A 15,102-nucleotide genomic window follows, 5' to 3' on the forward strand; every position below is an offset into this window, starting at 1 on the left:
TATGGGACAATCTGTCAATCCATCTACCGTTCTACATCATGGAAAGTGTGCGTTTGGTGCGCGATGGGTACACAAATTGAACATACAGTCAAGTGAGGAAAGCTATGTTCATACAACAAAAGCTGATCCGTAAATTTCTAATTGACAAGATTCTAACATAATACAAATTCAAGGCCCGCCGTAACATGTGATATTTCATGATTGCCAACTTAGCATGTAATCAGTTTGAGATGTTAAACTAGGAAATGCAAAAACAGTGACAGAAAGAAAAGCATTAATGTAAAATTGGTGGTTTCTTCATCGAGTGTGCACCCTGTTCTTCAATTTAAGCTGTCCTCAGTGGAGGAGAAACTAGGATGACACCATCCCCTCTTACAAAGAGAAACGGAACAGTACGCCTTGTAGTCTGAAATAAAACGAATAAGTTCAGTAAGTTTACCACCCAGAAAGTAAACAAATGAAACTCTCCTCTCTTTTTCTAACCATATTTACACAATTTTTCGCTTTGGCAAACCAAGATATATTTCTCATGCCATATAAAACACAGAAAAACATCTATTTTACCTTCTCTTACAAATTTTTGAAGTACTTGGATTACAAAATTCAACATATGAAAAGGTTCAGCAAATAATATCTGTTTACCCAGACAATGCTGAAATGCTGAAAGCCCTGACCTTCATAAGCTTCCAGCAATCGCTGACGCAACAAGTATTAAAAAATACTGACACAATCTCTAGCTTAACATGATAGCTTCTCTGCAGCAGATACTACTATAACTTAAAATTCAATAACAGAATTTTAAGATTACAACATACCCGAACAATCTCTTCATAAGTTTCATCATCGATTTCCACTGTAGTAACAACTTCTTCGACGTCCCCAAGAATCATGTTTAAATGTTGATCATATGCCTGCAAAACCAGATCGCCACCAACAGAAATGATCAGAACTCTAGTAACCATTAAGAGATAAGTAACTAACGCGTAATTACTGAATTGCAGCGGCTACATTACTGAGTACATAATTTGCTCCAAAAATTCATGCTCAAGACAATTTCAAACAAGTTTCTTCTATTTATGTTCGTATTGACACCAACATATCTGCGAAGAAATAAACTCAAACAACTGTGCCCTCAGCAATAAAATCAGTCTTAGAAGAAATCGGTCCAAACTATAACTTCCATTAAACACAGTCTTTCATTACTCATCACTTCACGAACCCTAAACACAATTTCCAAGCAACATCCTGACAACACAAGTAACCTTTAATTTCCATAAGAAAATAAATAAGATAATAGATCACTTTTCATTCTTTTTCACAATGTCATTAAACTTATAAGGAGCCTAAGTTAGCACTAAAACCACATTAAACAATCTCTGTCCACGGTAACCTTTTACATCCTTGTGTGTTTGTTTGCCTCCATTAAAGCCAGCGACACTACATTTAGGTTTCGAAAAAGAAAAAATCGTAATAATTTTTATGCTAAAGCCTTTTTTTTTCTTCTTCAATAAGAACTAAACTAAAACCCTAAGTTGTTGAATACCCAATTCATAACACGAACCCTATAATCAAATAACCAGAAACCCACGTGCCAATGTTCAAGAATTCGTATAAGCATCCGTCGTACATATAAAATTGTCCCCAAAAGGGGGGAAAAAAAAGAAGGGAGAATTGAAATATATACATGGAGTTTGCCGCGGAGTTCACGGTCGGATCGGAGCTTAACGTAGATGCGCTCGTCGAGGCTGAGCCTTATGAGATCCAACGGCTCCTTCACTGCGCTTTCTTCTTCGCTTGCCATTCTTGCTCAGTCGCTCTCCCTCGCTCTCCCTCTCTCCCCGATCTTTGTTGCTTTTCCCAGTAGCTACTTGTATTCGTGTTGGCCACGATCCGGATTTTAGCTTGGTCACCCGCCCACCCGGACTTTTAATTTTTTTTTGTAAGCAGAAAAATAAAACGTAAGGGCTTTATGTAATATTAAAGTTTTGAGTAATGATACAGCCACAAACTCTTGTACAAATTTATTTTGTACAAACTGACGTGGCATTAATTCATTGGTTGAATGAAAATATAAATGAATAAAAATAAATCGTGTAGGCTAAGTGATATTTAATTCAATCAATCGTATCATGCCACATCAATTTGTATAAAATAAGTTTGTACAAGAGTTTGTGGCTGTATCATTACTCTAAAGTTTTAAGGGGTGTATAAGTTTATTAATTTTTTTCTTTAATTTGATTTAAATTACCAAATTAGGTCCCAAATTTCTGGGTTTTCCTATGACGTTCCACATTTTCTAGTTAGTTTGAAAGGATCTGCTTTGATACATTTTATCATAAAGTAATAGTACATAAAAATTGTTTATTCAATCGTCTTTTACAAAATTGCGGAAAAATTATTATATGATTTTCATATATGTGGTTCATATATATTCATTTACTTTTATTTGATTGACCTCTGTTTTTCTTTTCCTGTCATATTGTTATTTAATATAATTCTTTATCTTAAATAAAGAAAATCTCAATCATTCAAAAAATATATATAACAAATAAAAAATTCACAACTTGTTTGTTGGTTGTACATGTCAAATTGTAAATGAGTGCGGCATTCAATTAACTAATCGCATTCAAAATTATAAATTTTTAAATATATTCTAAATGCCAAATTCCAATCACATCTCCAATAAAAAGTGAAGGATAATATTAAATTTTTCAATCACAGAATATAAACTCTTCACTATTGTTGGGACTTGGGAGTGTGCCGTATAGAGTAAATAAATAAATAAACAAATAAAATATGCCACAGGGGTCCCACTAGATCCTCCCATACATTGAATTTGAGCTTTGCTTAACGTCAACATATTCATTTCTTTAAATATAAAAAGAGTAATAACTTTAGTGTCCCTAAAGTTTTAAATTTTCTCAAATAAGGGCAATATTTATCCATTTGCTTCAAATAGATTCTAACCTTCGTCGAAGTAACTTTATTAAATTAATTTTGACCATTACTGCAGTGGCATAAAACTTAAGACCTCATTTCGGAATATTGTCTTGCAGTCCATCGCGCAGCAGTTAAAAGAGTAATTCTAAACTAATTATTCGTTATACAAATTGAGCTCTTACACATCCGACTTGTTTGGCTTGTAATAGAAAGTGGGATTGGTTAAAGTCAATTAAGAATTTGAGTGATAAAACTACTTAAGAGTATACTGTTGTGAGTTTGGAATATTATATTGCATTATAATGTATTACATCAGTCATATTATATTAGGATGTATTTGCATTATATAACGGTATAGCATGCATTATTATAGTTATAATAATTTTTTATATTACTATTTACATTACAATTATTTTTTAATTATCGATATTCTAATGCCTTAAATATTTATTTCATTAAATTTATTTTTTAAATTTTTAAATGAAAATAAAAATACTCACCGACAGCACCGCCAATCACCATGAATAGCTGCCGGTGGTCAGATTTTGGTACTTGTTAATGTCATTTAGATACCATTGGAGTCCTCATCACTAGAGCTACTCAATGGTGCATGTATTTTTTGGCAACAGAGCTTCCATCCACCATAAATCGATGGTCAAAGTTTCGAGATTTAAAACTTTAACCGTAAATTTACAATAAAATAAAAACTCTATTGACGGTAATACTTATACCTTTGCGTAGATTTGACAGTAAGGATTTTAGACACCAAAATGAACTTTGTTGGACATAAAAACCAATGGTGGGTGACGATCCCAGCAGTGGTCGGATGTGGCTTCAGTTAAACAAATATCCTTAAATTAATAATTAATAAAAATAAATAAATGAATTGATTTGATTTGATGAAAACTAGTACAATAAAATAAATAAATCTAATGCTATGCAGCATAAACCCAAAGTGGGGTATGGGAGTATTTAACGCTGGAAATCCTGCATTTATTCAAAATTTAATGCAATGCAATTTCATTCCAGACATAGGATATGAGGAATAGTGAAATATGATGCAATTTCATTCCAAACATGTCCTAGTCGACTTTAGGGGAAAATGACTTTTGCCTTTGCTGTGTAATAATCTAAATTTGGCACCAATTATTTATAATAAATTTTACCATATATTATTTCTATTATCCCATAAAAAAAAGGAAAATATTAATTACATAAACACTAGCAACCCTGATATCATATTTCATTTCTAATCACCGATCATCATGTCTTAAAGTATGCTTTAGACTTAAAACACCTTCAGTACTAAAAAGATACTCATCATCAGATCTACTTAATGTAAGAAGTGCTTGAGTTTTTGTTTGACAACAAATAAGGATTTTCGATTTGGGCACCTTCTAATGTGACCATCAAATGATGTCAATTGAAGGTGCATCGTTACCACTATTTGTAGCCCAACCAATATTGAAGATCATGGCAACGGTGATGTATCTCCAGTTGCCATAATTTAACGGAAATTCGACATGATCTAACAAATTTAATCTTTTTTTTTTTAATGATAAAGAGGGCTTAATCATTGAAAACATTTATATGACTGTGTAGATCAAAAAAAGATGATTGCAATCTACTACCGATGATCTAATTGGCGATTGTTGATTGTAATTTGCGTTCACCAATAGTGCCGACAACGAACAATGATATTTGCCGGTAACGTTTTTATTTTTAATATTTAAGACAAAATAAAGAGACAACAAAAATAAATAATACATCATTATATTTATTAAATTATTTAATATAAAATAGTAAAAATACAAATTTAGTTGTATGCTACATTAAACATAATATGGTGCTAATTTTTAATTTTTTTTTAATATAGTCCAATGCGGTACACTAAATATGGATGAGAATTTTTCAGTATGGACATGAGATATCCAATTTCATACACAAACTCAGAAAAATAGGGAACCAAAGAAGAGTAAAATTCAGTAATAGCGATAAGGACAAAGGAGCAGTAACTAACAGAGTAAGTGGACCTGTTTGACAAAATAGACAGACTATACTATTACACGAAATGTTGCTAGAAATTAGGGACTGCAAGCGTTATTGTTGCATAATAATTAATGAAGGCGTGTGTACTTATAAAACAAACCAAGGTTACAAATGGGTACAAATCTCTCTTCCCTGTTGTCAGTCTTATGAGCTCGAAAGGAAATGTTTTCCGTGATCTTTCGCGCTGGATTCTCGGCTTGATTTTAGGGGAGTTACCTTTAGGCTAAAGCGAACGTTTTTTTATGAGGTGATTTTGTACAGATAAGTTGTTCTGCCTCCTGCTCGCTGATGAACAATTAAGTTTGATTTTGTTTGGTTTTAGGTTTTGAATTTGTATTTATATAGTTAATTGTTGGTGATTTTGGAGCTGAAATTTTGGTGGTATATTAAATTTTCGGAAATTTTACTCCCCTGTTTTTGAAATTTGTGATTAATTATTGTCATATTGGAAACAAATATTTGCTTGGTTTGAAGTGATGGGATTTTTGGATTGTGTGTAAATCTTTGTGTAGAGGTTAGAGGTTAGTTTAATAAGTGGAAAAGCTTTGGTAGGGGAAAAAAGGTAATGGGTGTGCTTGGTTTTGATGTATAGAGTCCTTGGACCTTAAAAAATTAACTAAGAAGAAGGATTAAGTTCATGTGCAGCAGGGTTATACAGGAAATTGATTCATGGTTCTGATCTAAATTAGTGAGATCGTACAAACAATGGAAGGTAATTTATCACAAGGAGGTATGATTCCGGGTGGGGCCTCCTTCGGGGGTATTGACTTGCAAGGATCAATGAGAGTTCACCATCAAGCTCAACATCCGCATGCCATGCATCCACATCATCACACTATTAATCCTCGTCAAGGGCCTTCGGTTCATCCCTCAATCCATGAGGGATTTCCTCTCACAATTGGAACCATGCAAAGTTCTGATCAAACCATTTCCATGACTGATTATAACAAGGGGGAGCGAGGAAAAAACTCGTTTAGTGACGATGATGATCCGAGCTTGACTGAGGAGGGTGGTGAAGGTCATAATGATGCTGGTAAAGGGAAGAAGGGATCGCCCTGGCAGCGCGTGAAGTGGGCTGATAAGATGGTGAAGCTTTTAATTACTGCTGTGTCTTATGTTGGTGAGGATACAAGTTCTGATTGCGGTGGTGGTGCAAGAAGGAAGTTTGCAGTTTTACAGAAAAAGGGAAAATGGAAAGCAATTTCAAAGGTCATGGCTGAGAGGGGTTTTCATGTTTCCCCACAGCAGTGTGAGGATAAGTTCAATGACCTTAATAAAAGGTATAAGAAGCTTAATGATATGCTTGGCAGGGGCACTTCTTGTCAGGTTGTTGAGAATCCTTCACTTTTGGATGTTATAGACTTCCTAACGGAGAAAGAGAAAGATGACGTTAGGAAAATATTAAGCTCCAAACATCTGTTCTATGAAGAGATGTGTTCTTACCATAATGGCAACAGATTGCATCTGCCTCATGATCTTCCATTGCAGCGTTCACTACAGTTGGCTCTCAGAAGTAGAGATGATCATGATAATGATGATGTGAGGAGGCACATACATGATCCTGATGAAGACGATCAGGATATGGAGACAGATGATCATGATGAGTTTGAGGATAATCATGCTTTGCATGGAGATAGCCGAGGAACATATGGTATAGCAGGGTGCTCTGCTAAAAGGCAGAGACAAGGTCAGGGTCATGAAGATGTTTGTCTTGGTAATTCTATGAATCCTCTGGACTTCAACAAAAGCTCTTACCCTCCACAAGTTGCACAAGCTGATATGAATCAAGCGTTGCCTGAAAGCATGAAATCATCTTGGTTACAGAAGCAGTGGATTGAATCTCGCTCACTTCAATTGGAAGAACAGAAGTTACAGATTCAAGTTGAGATGCTGGAACTGGAGAAACAGCGATTCAAGTGGCAGAGGTTTAGCAAGAAAAGAGATCGCGAATTAGAAAAGTTAAGGATGGAAAACGAGAGGATGAAGCTTGAAAATGAGCGCATGGCATTAGAGTTGAAGCAAAAAGAAATGGGTGCTGACTTCAGTTAATGGATTGGTACCAAACTCTGTTAATAGCGTTGGTGGGACTTGCATGCAACGCATGTGTTTCTTTCTTGGTAAGATATAGTTGATGTTAATTGGAGCATCACCTATTGTAATGGGGAAACTTGTCTGAAATCATAACTTTTCCTGCATATATTGTGTAGAAGTAGGATTGTGACAATACCAATGGCTGGTTTTCATGGTTTCGCCAATAGTGAAAATTAAGCTTTTGGTTGAAGAATTTTGTGGGAGAATCTTTTTGTTTAAGCTTGTTTTGGGCTTAATAATTGTTGTAAGTTTGAATATTTAATATCAGACTTTTGTTTGGTTTCTTTGGTTGAATTCAGTAATATGCTTTCTGCTGCTCACTGTCTACATTACACAAGCCTTCATGTCTATAGGTATTGACAACAAATATGAGAAAATCTTCTTTATTAACCGAAGGTCAAAGATTATGCACTAGGGTGTTTATAAGCAGTTTTAACATATTACCATATGTGTTACTTTGGGTGTACTTTTCCTTTTCCTCGTGCCAAGGACTGGTTAGTTTTAAGGAGGTTCACTTTCTTGAAGGTTTACTTTTGTAAGATTAGCAAATATTTATCATTGTCTCCAACCCTTGAGAGATTACCTTTATTTTGTGAAACAGGAATTTATTGCTCTCTTACTATTCAGTTATCGTCTCTGCTGGAGATAATATTCACCTTTTGGGATTTCATTTGAATCCTAAGCGGGTGTATTCTGTAATATCATCTTGTGCTTTTTAAAAAAATGGATCTTATTCTTACAAAGGTAATAGTATGCACTGCTGTTTATAATGCGATTAGATACGGGGAAAGGTAACAAGGCAGATGCAGGGATGTCCACGCTCTTTTTTATTTTGACTACTTAAGACTGCTTATTGGAGCTGTCAGTTTCTTATGCTGCAGTTAAAATGATCATTTTGTTTGGAAGACTTGTTTTAACAATTTTAATCTTGTCATTCAGGCCATAGGTTCTCATATCACATTTTTATTTTATTTTTAAAAAATCAGAGATGAGCTTGTAGAAGGCTTTTGGACCAATTTCATATTATGCTCTCATAAGTATTTGGAGACTAGAGTATGAAGTTATTGAAGAATTTACTACTCACTATGCTTGATATCGTCAATAGTTATTTACAGTCATATAAGTTCTCATAGAAGGGAGAATGTGTGGATTTTTCAAGCTGTGTACAAGTATGATTAGGGATTCAAAATATTTTCACAAATATCTGAGTGTGTCCTTATGTTAACTGAACTTAATTTTAAGAAGTTAAAGTGAGAAGGTTCTGTGGCTTTAACGTGAAGCTGGGAACTGGTATATGTGGAAGTGGATATAACTTCTCTAAATTCACTAGGATACTGTATATTGATAGTTGTAAGAGCAGTAAAAGCCATAAGATATGTGATGCCAGACTTTGCCACCACTTCTCTGAATTCTTTGTGTGTCTCTACATATGTTTATATATGGATCCCCCTAAATTGGAATATGATAATCCAATAACTTGGGGGATATTTAAATTTCAGTTTTGGGTCAAAATGTGGATTCTGACAAAAATCATTCCTGAATATGATCAATTGCCGCTATGCTGGAGGCAAACTTTTTCATTATGTCATGTTTTTGCTGTACATATTGCAAGTTGATAAGCGACAGTTTAGACCCCTACTTTCTGTAATTGCATTATTTGTTATCTCATTGTAGCATGCTTCAGAATCTGCACATATAACTTGCTTTTAGCATTGTAACTATCTTGATTGACATCTGTATTTGTAGATTATCACAGTTTATCTCAGTGGTTTCAACGGTGGCCCAAAGTGTAATAGTGAATGCATTTTAGAGCTTCGTGAACAGACTCTTGGGTGCGGTATTCTTTAATTGGATGGGAGCTACTCCTAACTTGAACTGTTTTGTTTTGGCTACAGCCTATAGGTGTCATTTAGCTGTTTGATGTATGCCAAACAAGTTCTAGCAATATTTCATAAGTTGTATAGTTTGCTTGCATTGAAGGGCAATGTGTTATGTGCCTCCTACATTTGTCTCCTTCACAGAAAGAAAGAAGCTGTGGTAGAAATCATCACCTTAATATTAGATGGCGTGTCCGTTGATGTGGGTGCTGTAGCTGTTCAGCTACTTGCTATGCATACCATAATATTTACATACGTGTTGGGAAAGATCTTTCTCTGATTAGCGAATTTATCAACAGATGGTTGGCACTCGGCAGGTAGGATTGCTTAGAGATTCTATGGTCCATGCCCTTGGTGAGATGCTATACAATCTCGGATTTGGATCTTAACAAATGAATATTTTACAATGATGTACTCTTCATTGCACGGTTCACTCAAATTGTTTTACTGTAATTGTATGGTGGAAGAAGTGATTAGCGAATACAGCGAGAAACAGCATTATTGGTCATTGTAAATTTCACCTGAACTACCCCCACAAAAGTTTCATCAAAAACAAAGAAGTACCGGTACATGTAGTTTGTTATTCTGATATGAAGAAACGTGCTCTGTGATCAAGATATTCTGTTCTTGACTTGTGTGGAATATTTTGCTTGTATGCATCTCAGGTGGAATCTTTGTGGAGTTTTGCTGAACATTTTAACTGTAATAATGGTCAGTCAGATCTGAAAATCGATTTGGTAACTGCAGTTTCGATGTATGCTTGTTTCATACAATTGCTGAAGACATGTAGGCTATCTGACCCACCATTTGTCTTGCTACAAGCTGCAACTAGCTGCTATCAGGTCTTTTTACTTTTCAAAACTTTTTAATATTTCTTTTGATTCCAACAGTAGTTGATGATGACCTCAAAGGTATTTTAAAATATGTGAATGGTGAAGAATTTTAGCATTGCTTTCATAATCACAACAAAGCCTTTTTGTTTGCCCAATGAATTTTTTTTTTTTTTTTTTTTTTGTGGTTTGAAATTTTAAATCACATGATAACGATATAGATTATAGCAGTGTTGTGTCAATTTGTATAAGATAGTTTGTATGAGCACAAATACTCTTGAAGTTTTGGTAAATTTCGAAATTAGTGTAGGCTTATGTTCCATTCAAAATTTTGGAAAATTCAATCCATCATTAAATGGTCGGTCCATTGAATGAAAGTACAGAGAAAAGTCTCACACGGCATCAGTGAAAATGTTAGGAGAATAGCTGCGGCTAAAAGCACTTTTTTCATGCGTTGTCTTGGCAAGAATCAATGAATCATTTTAAGCAGATTTTGGACCACTCTTTTTCACTTTTAGCCATAGCTGAAAAGCAGATGGGTTTTCGATCATCAGTAATGCAGTCATTGGTCCATTTTTCATGGTTCACGCATGTTAATTTCAACTTTCAAGCTTTGTGGTTAGTAACCCTGCAACGGGTAGAGCTGGCTTATCTTGAATAGGGTAATATTTTGGGCTTTGTTGATGTGTGACAGTAATAAGGGTAATATTTTGTTCTTTGTCTACTTAGAAAAGCTACTAAAAAATCTTTTAAATTTTTGGGAACATAGAAATATAAATTTTATTTTTGTTGTTTGAGAAACGTTTCGGAAACTGAAAATTAACCTATTGGAGCATTAACTAAAAAAGAAAATGAAAAATTTTCTTGTTATCCATTTGTGTCACGCTCACAGCAAAAGAAGTGGACGCACTCACACAAGGAGCCATGGATTAAGGAGGGGGAAAAAGAAAAAAAGAATGGGGTAATTAAAGAAGTAGACATGAGAAGCAACCTGGGTTTTCGTAAGTACTCTCCCTTTTTTTTTTTTTTTTTTTTTTTAATTTCTCTCTCAACTGCAACCTCAAATGAAATCTCATCCGTGAGTCATTGCTCGTGCCGCATGATTGGGGCCTCCGCCTTGCTATATTGCTAGCTCTGTATGGCCCTTTTTCTTGAGTGCTAGACTTTGACGCTTTTGGGGGTCCATTAGTTTTAGCGACCTTTTTCACTTATCAATGCTTTACTTTGGTGGGTGCACGCTGCACCAGAGTTCTTTTTCAATCTCTCCTGCTAATGATAAGGTTTTATTATTTCTAAAGCATTAACGGTAATGTTTAGTAATTGTTACTCTTCTGCTTGAAAAACACATCAACTTAAGTATTTCGTAAGTATTTACTTTTATTTGGTATAGCTAATTAAGTACCAAAATCATTTACTCACTTTAAATTGACTGCAAGTAATTCGATCTATTTTCTAAGATAAATTATTGTGATAATAATATGAAGGGATGCAAAATATAGAACTTGTAACATGAAGCATCCAAATGGTAACATTAAATTTTAAATTCATTGAGGAACTGGGATTTGAATGTATAATTCATAAGGTCAATTTTTAGTGCAGAGACAAATCCTACTTGTATATCTAAATATCTTCCTTTTTATTAGGTATTGTGAAGACTCTATTAAACCATTCCTTCATTTGCACAACGTGCCACTGGGTGGAGCAATATTGAATCATTTTCGAAGACCAACATTGAGTTGATCATATTTTAATTATTAAAATATGACTCTGATACCACATATTGAGAGCACTTAAATTTATATGTCTAATTCTCATTCCCCACACACACCAAAAAAGAAAAGAAAAAAAGTTTTTTAAATAAAGTAACTCATCATATTCTCTAAACTCAAATGTCTCTTATTTACTAACCTATATATGATATAATTGTCATAACTGATAGCAATGTTAGTATTTATATTCATAGGGAGCGTTTGGGGCAGCTGTGCCGTCATAGTATGGATACTGAATTTCAATTTTGTATTAAAGTTGGGTTGTTGTAACTTAAAAATTATAGCATTAATGTGTCAACATTGAATTTTTTTTTTTCGAAGACCAACATTGGGTCCATCATATTTCAATTAAAAAAATATGACTCTGATACCATATATTGAGAGTATTAAAATTCATATGCTAACTGAAAAAAAAAAAATTTCAAACAAAGTAACTCATCCTATTTTTTAAATCCAAACGCCTATTTTTTACTAAGCTATATAAGACATAACTATCAAAATTGATAGCAATATTAGCACTTATATTCATAGTATCAATACTAAATTTCAATTTGATATTGAAGTTGAGCAGTTGTAACTTAAAAGTTATAGCATTAATATATTTAATAAACATAAGCTATTATACCTTGAAAGTTAAGTTGATTTGTTTCACCACTTGTATGATGAAAAATTTATAATATCTTAACTATTTTTGTCCAAATTTTTTTTAATAACATATTTATTACATATTATTAATATTTATTTTGTAGTTACATTTTGTTTAACACTAAATTAAAGCTTAAAAACTATCGAAAGTAACATGGCCTGCTTCCATAATATAATCAATTCTCAAATTGGCATGGTTATGTGCATGCACATGCTTCCATGTTCCATTGACACAACTAATTGAATTAATTAAGTTGTATGCCATGGCAGCTTAATTAACTTGAAGAGCTGTAAACTTTAGTCTTAAGTACTGAATGAGATCTCGGCACATCATTTGATTGCTTGCAATTTACTCTCACGAACTCACATTCATTTTTTTTTCCCTATTATTGTTGATTTTTTAAACTCGCTCGCTCGCTCGCTCGCTCTAGGTGTTATAATATGCATAAGACAAATCACCATCGAAGGTTCTAAATGAATGGCTATTAGGTAGATATAGTTGTTAATATGATATTGGTTAAAATTAGCGGCGGTGACAAAAAAGAAAAAAAGAAAAATAATGATTGAAATTCATAGCATAATGTTGCTTTATAATGTTTAATATGTGGCTAATTAGAATGAAGAAAAGCATAGTCTATAAAGCTATGAGAAAAGTGACAAATGCCATAATTGATGAAAGCACACAGACAAAGTCATGCTCACAATATTTTTATTTTTTTCAATTTTTTTAAGTCCATGTTGATGGGTCACACTCAAGTGATAGGTGATTCGCCAAGGCAATTGGGGTTGAGGGTTAACTGGTGTATGCTTGGTGGGCTCATTGAGAAATGTACGCACATGCCAACTTTTAGTAATTCTTTAAAAAAAGGATGAACCAAATAAAAAAGAAAATTCTTCTCTAATGTTTGTCAATTCACCACAAATTTTTTTCTAAAATTCATCGCGTTAACAAAATTTATGAAGCTTTGCCACAAAACATCATAGACTTATTCTTCAAGGCTTTAAAAATCTTTTAGGATCCGAGCATTCACATGAGTAAATATATATTCGTGAGTAATAATTGACTTGAAATAAAAAAAAAAAAAAAAACTTATGAAATAATAAAAATATTCGCAGCTCAAGAGAGAAGGTAAATTCTTCAGAAACTTTCTATACGAGAGAATTGTGCCCATTTTCCAAATTGGGAAGGTAAGCCCCCAATTAGAGTAAACTTTTAAAATCGGAAGATGGATCTAATCAAAACTTTCCTAAAGATTGTGCTGCTGCAATGAGCTCAAAAGGCGAAGAAAGATAATAAAAAATGAAAAATAAATTAAAAGAAAGAGAAAAAAGAAAAGGATCAACTTGGTGGGTTGCTTAGCTGGTGACAGATAAATGAGAGAGTTTTAATCCACATGGTAGACAGAAGAAGATGTAAGAAGAGTACATTCACATATCACATGCACATGGCCACCATGTGAAAATAAACCTTTTGTCTACATCTGTAAATCTTTTCAATTTCCAGCCAGCCAGCCAGCCAGCCGGCCAGCCAGTAAAATTAAAAATGTCAGCCATACATCTATTTACCTTTTTCAGCCGCTATGTAAACTCATTTGTCCGCATATGTTCTATTTATTTATTATTATTATTATTTGCCATCTCAACAAATTGAAAATCCATGCTCCAATCTTCTTCTTATTTTTTTTTTTAAATATATATATGTAAATAACCTTTTGTCTCTTGTAACTGGCAATATTAATGCTCATTTTTATTACTTTATAAATAAATAGCCTCTTGCCTGGTGTGACTGGCAAATTAGTTTTCCTTTTCTTGCAATTTCGTAAAATTTTAAGTATTATGAGTGTCTCTCTTGTTTCTTGTTGGTACAATAATTTATCTTAGAAAATCATAATTGTTAAACCATCGTTTTACGTTATTAATATTTTTTTGGCATGTTTTACTTGAAAAATACTTAAGCGAACAATAATACATGTTGCGAGTACATTTTAGTATATGTGTTAGATGAAATAAACATCTTGCTGCCACGATAAGAAAACAGAAAAGAACAATTATGCATATTTAATTTGTTAATAGAAGTTTTCTTTTGTAAGTGGCAGGTCCAAAAAAAAAAAAAATAAAGACCTTAAATAATCCCAAGGTATCCTGATGATTGCTGCATATCAACTGCAGATGATTCTTTTTTCTATATAGCAGCAGCATAAGTAAGTTGTGGCGCAGTCAGTGTTCTCTCCAATGACGTGATCAGCAAACAAAAATTTCCATTAATTGTTTTTTTTTTTTTAAAAAAAAAAAAAAAGGTTTTAAGCACTATCATTGTCTCATTATTTTTCAAGCACTGACCACTTTCGATTACGCATAACATCAGTTTTGTTGTGGGTGGATTCTCCGCGTTTTTGGCATCAATTAATTGACTATCATGATATTTCAGGTTTCAAAATGGTAGCAAGCAGCAGAGAATATATGTGCTTTCACGTTCTTTGCCGTCAACTTTTCATATTTTACTTCCACGAAATCTTCAAAAAACCCAAGCAGCAAATCCATATCTGCCGCCGCCGTAGTTGCTCTGCAATGATAATAAGAATGGGTGTCCGATGATTCATGCCTTAATTAATTTAAACTAATTCATTTTAGCCAATAACAATGCGGCGGCCTGTATAATTATCTTACTAGACTTGGATAAATGGAGCAATGCTAGCTAGCTGCCATGCAATTTCGTGTGTGGTAGCATGCACCCATCTCACTTTTCATCACAAGTTCTAAGTATTTGTTTGGTGGTGACTGGTGAGAGAGACTAACCACACTTGTGACGTTTAATATAATCATGCAAACTTTTAGGGCAAATAGGATGTATTATCAAACCATCAAAATCTCTTTTCAAATCAATTTCGCTATTTCTGAATC

The 15,102-nt window shown here is 33.6% G+C and overlaps 2 protein-coding genes across 2 annotated transcripts; one reads left to right on the forward strand and one right to left on the reverse strand.

Annotated features, from left to right (window-relative positions):
* Nucleotides 1-93: 93 nt before the first annotated feature.
* On the reverse strand, nucleotides 94-1,895 carry LOC102612141 (sm-like protein LSM3B). Its single transcript, XM_006472988.4, has 3 exons — nucleotides 1,685-1,895; nucleotides 816-911; nucleotides 94-406 (listed from the first exon to the last, which is right to left on the reverse strand). Exons 1-3 carry the CDS (start codon nucleotides 1,799-1,801, stop codon nucleotides 326-328), a joined length of 294 nt encoding a protein of 97 aa, XP_006473051.1. The 5' UTR covers nucleotides 1,802-1,895; the 3' UTR covers nucleotides 94-325.
* A 3,202-nt stretch (nucleotides 1,896-5,097) lies between these two features.
* Nucleotides 5,098-7,364, forward strand: LOC102612442 (uncharacterized). The gene has a single exon (XM_006472989.4). It carries the CDS (start codon nucleotides 5,695-5,697, stop codon nucleotides 7,036-7,038), a length of 1,344 nt encoding a protein of 447 aa, XP_006473052.2. The 5' UTR covers nucleotides 5,098-5,694; the 3' UTR covers nucleotides 7,039-7,364.
* Nucleotides 7,365-15,102: the final 7,738 nt, after the last annotated feature.

The sequence above is a fragment of the Citrus sinensis genome, chromosome 5 (assembly GCF_022201045.2).
Source record: "Citrus sinensis cultivar Valencia sweet orange chromosome 5, DVS_A1.0, whole genome shotgun sequence".
Taxonomy (NCBI): Eukaryota; Viridiplantae; Streptophyta; class Magnoliopsida; order Sapindales; family Rutaceae; genus Citrus; species Citrus sinensis.

Excerpts from the sequence above, each read along its gene's own strand:
- LOC102612141 (XM_006472988.4), bottom strand. The coding sequence starts at position 1,801 with ATGGCAAGCGAAGAAGAAAGCGCAGTGAAGGAGCCGTTGGATCTCATA. Across the intron at positions 912-1,684 it reads AACTCCGCGGCAAACTCCAT|GCATATGATCAACATTTAAA; the intron begins GTATATATTTCA and ends CTGGTTTTGCAG. Across the intron at positions 407-815 it reads CTTATGAAGAGATTGTTCGG|ACTACAAGGCGTACTGTTCC; the intron begins GTATGTTGTAAT and ends GTTTTATTTCAG.
- LOC102612442 (XM_006472989.4), top strand. The coding sequence starts at position 5,695 with ATGGAAGGTAATTTATCACAAGGAGGTATGATTCCGGGTGGGGCCTCC.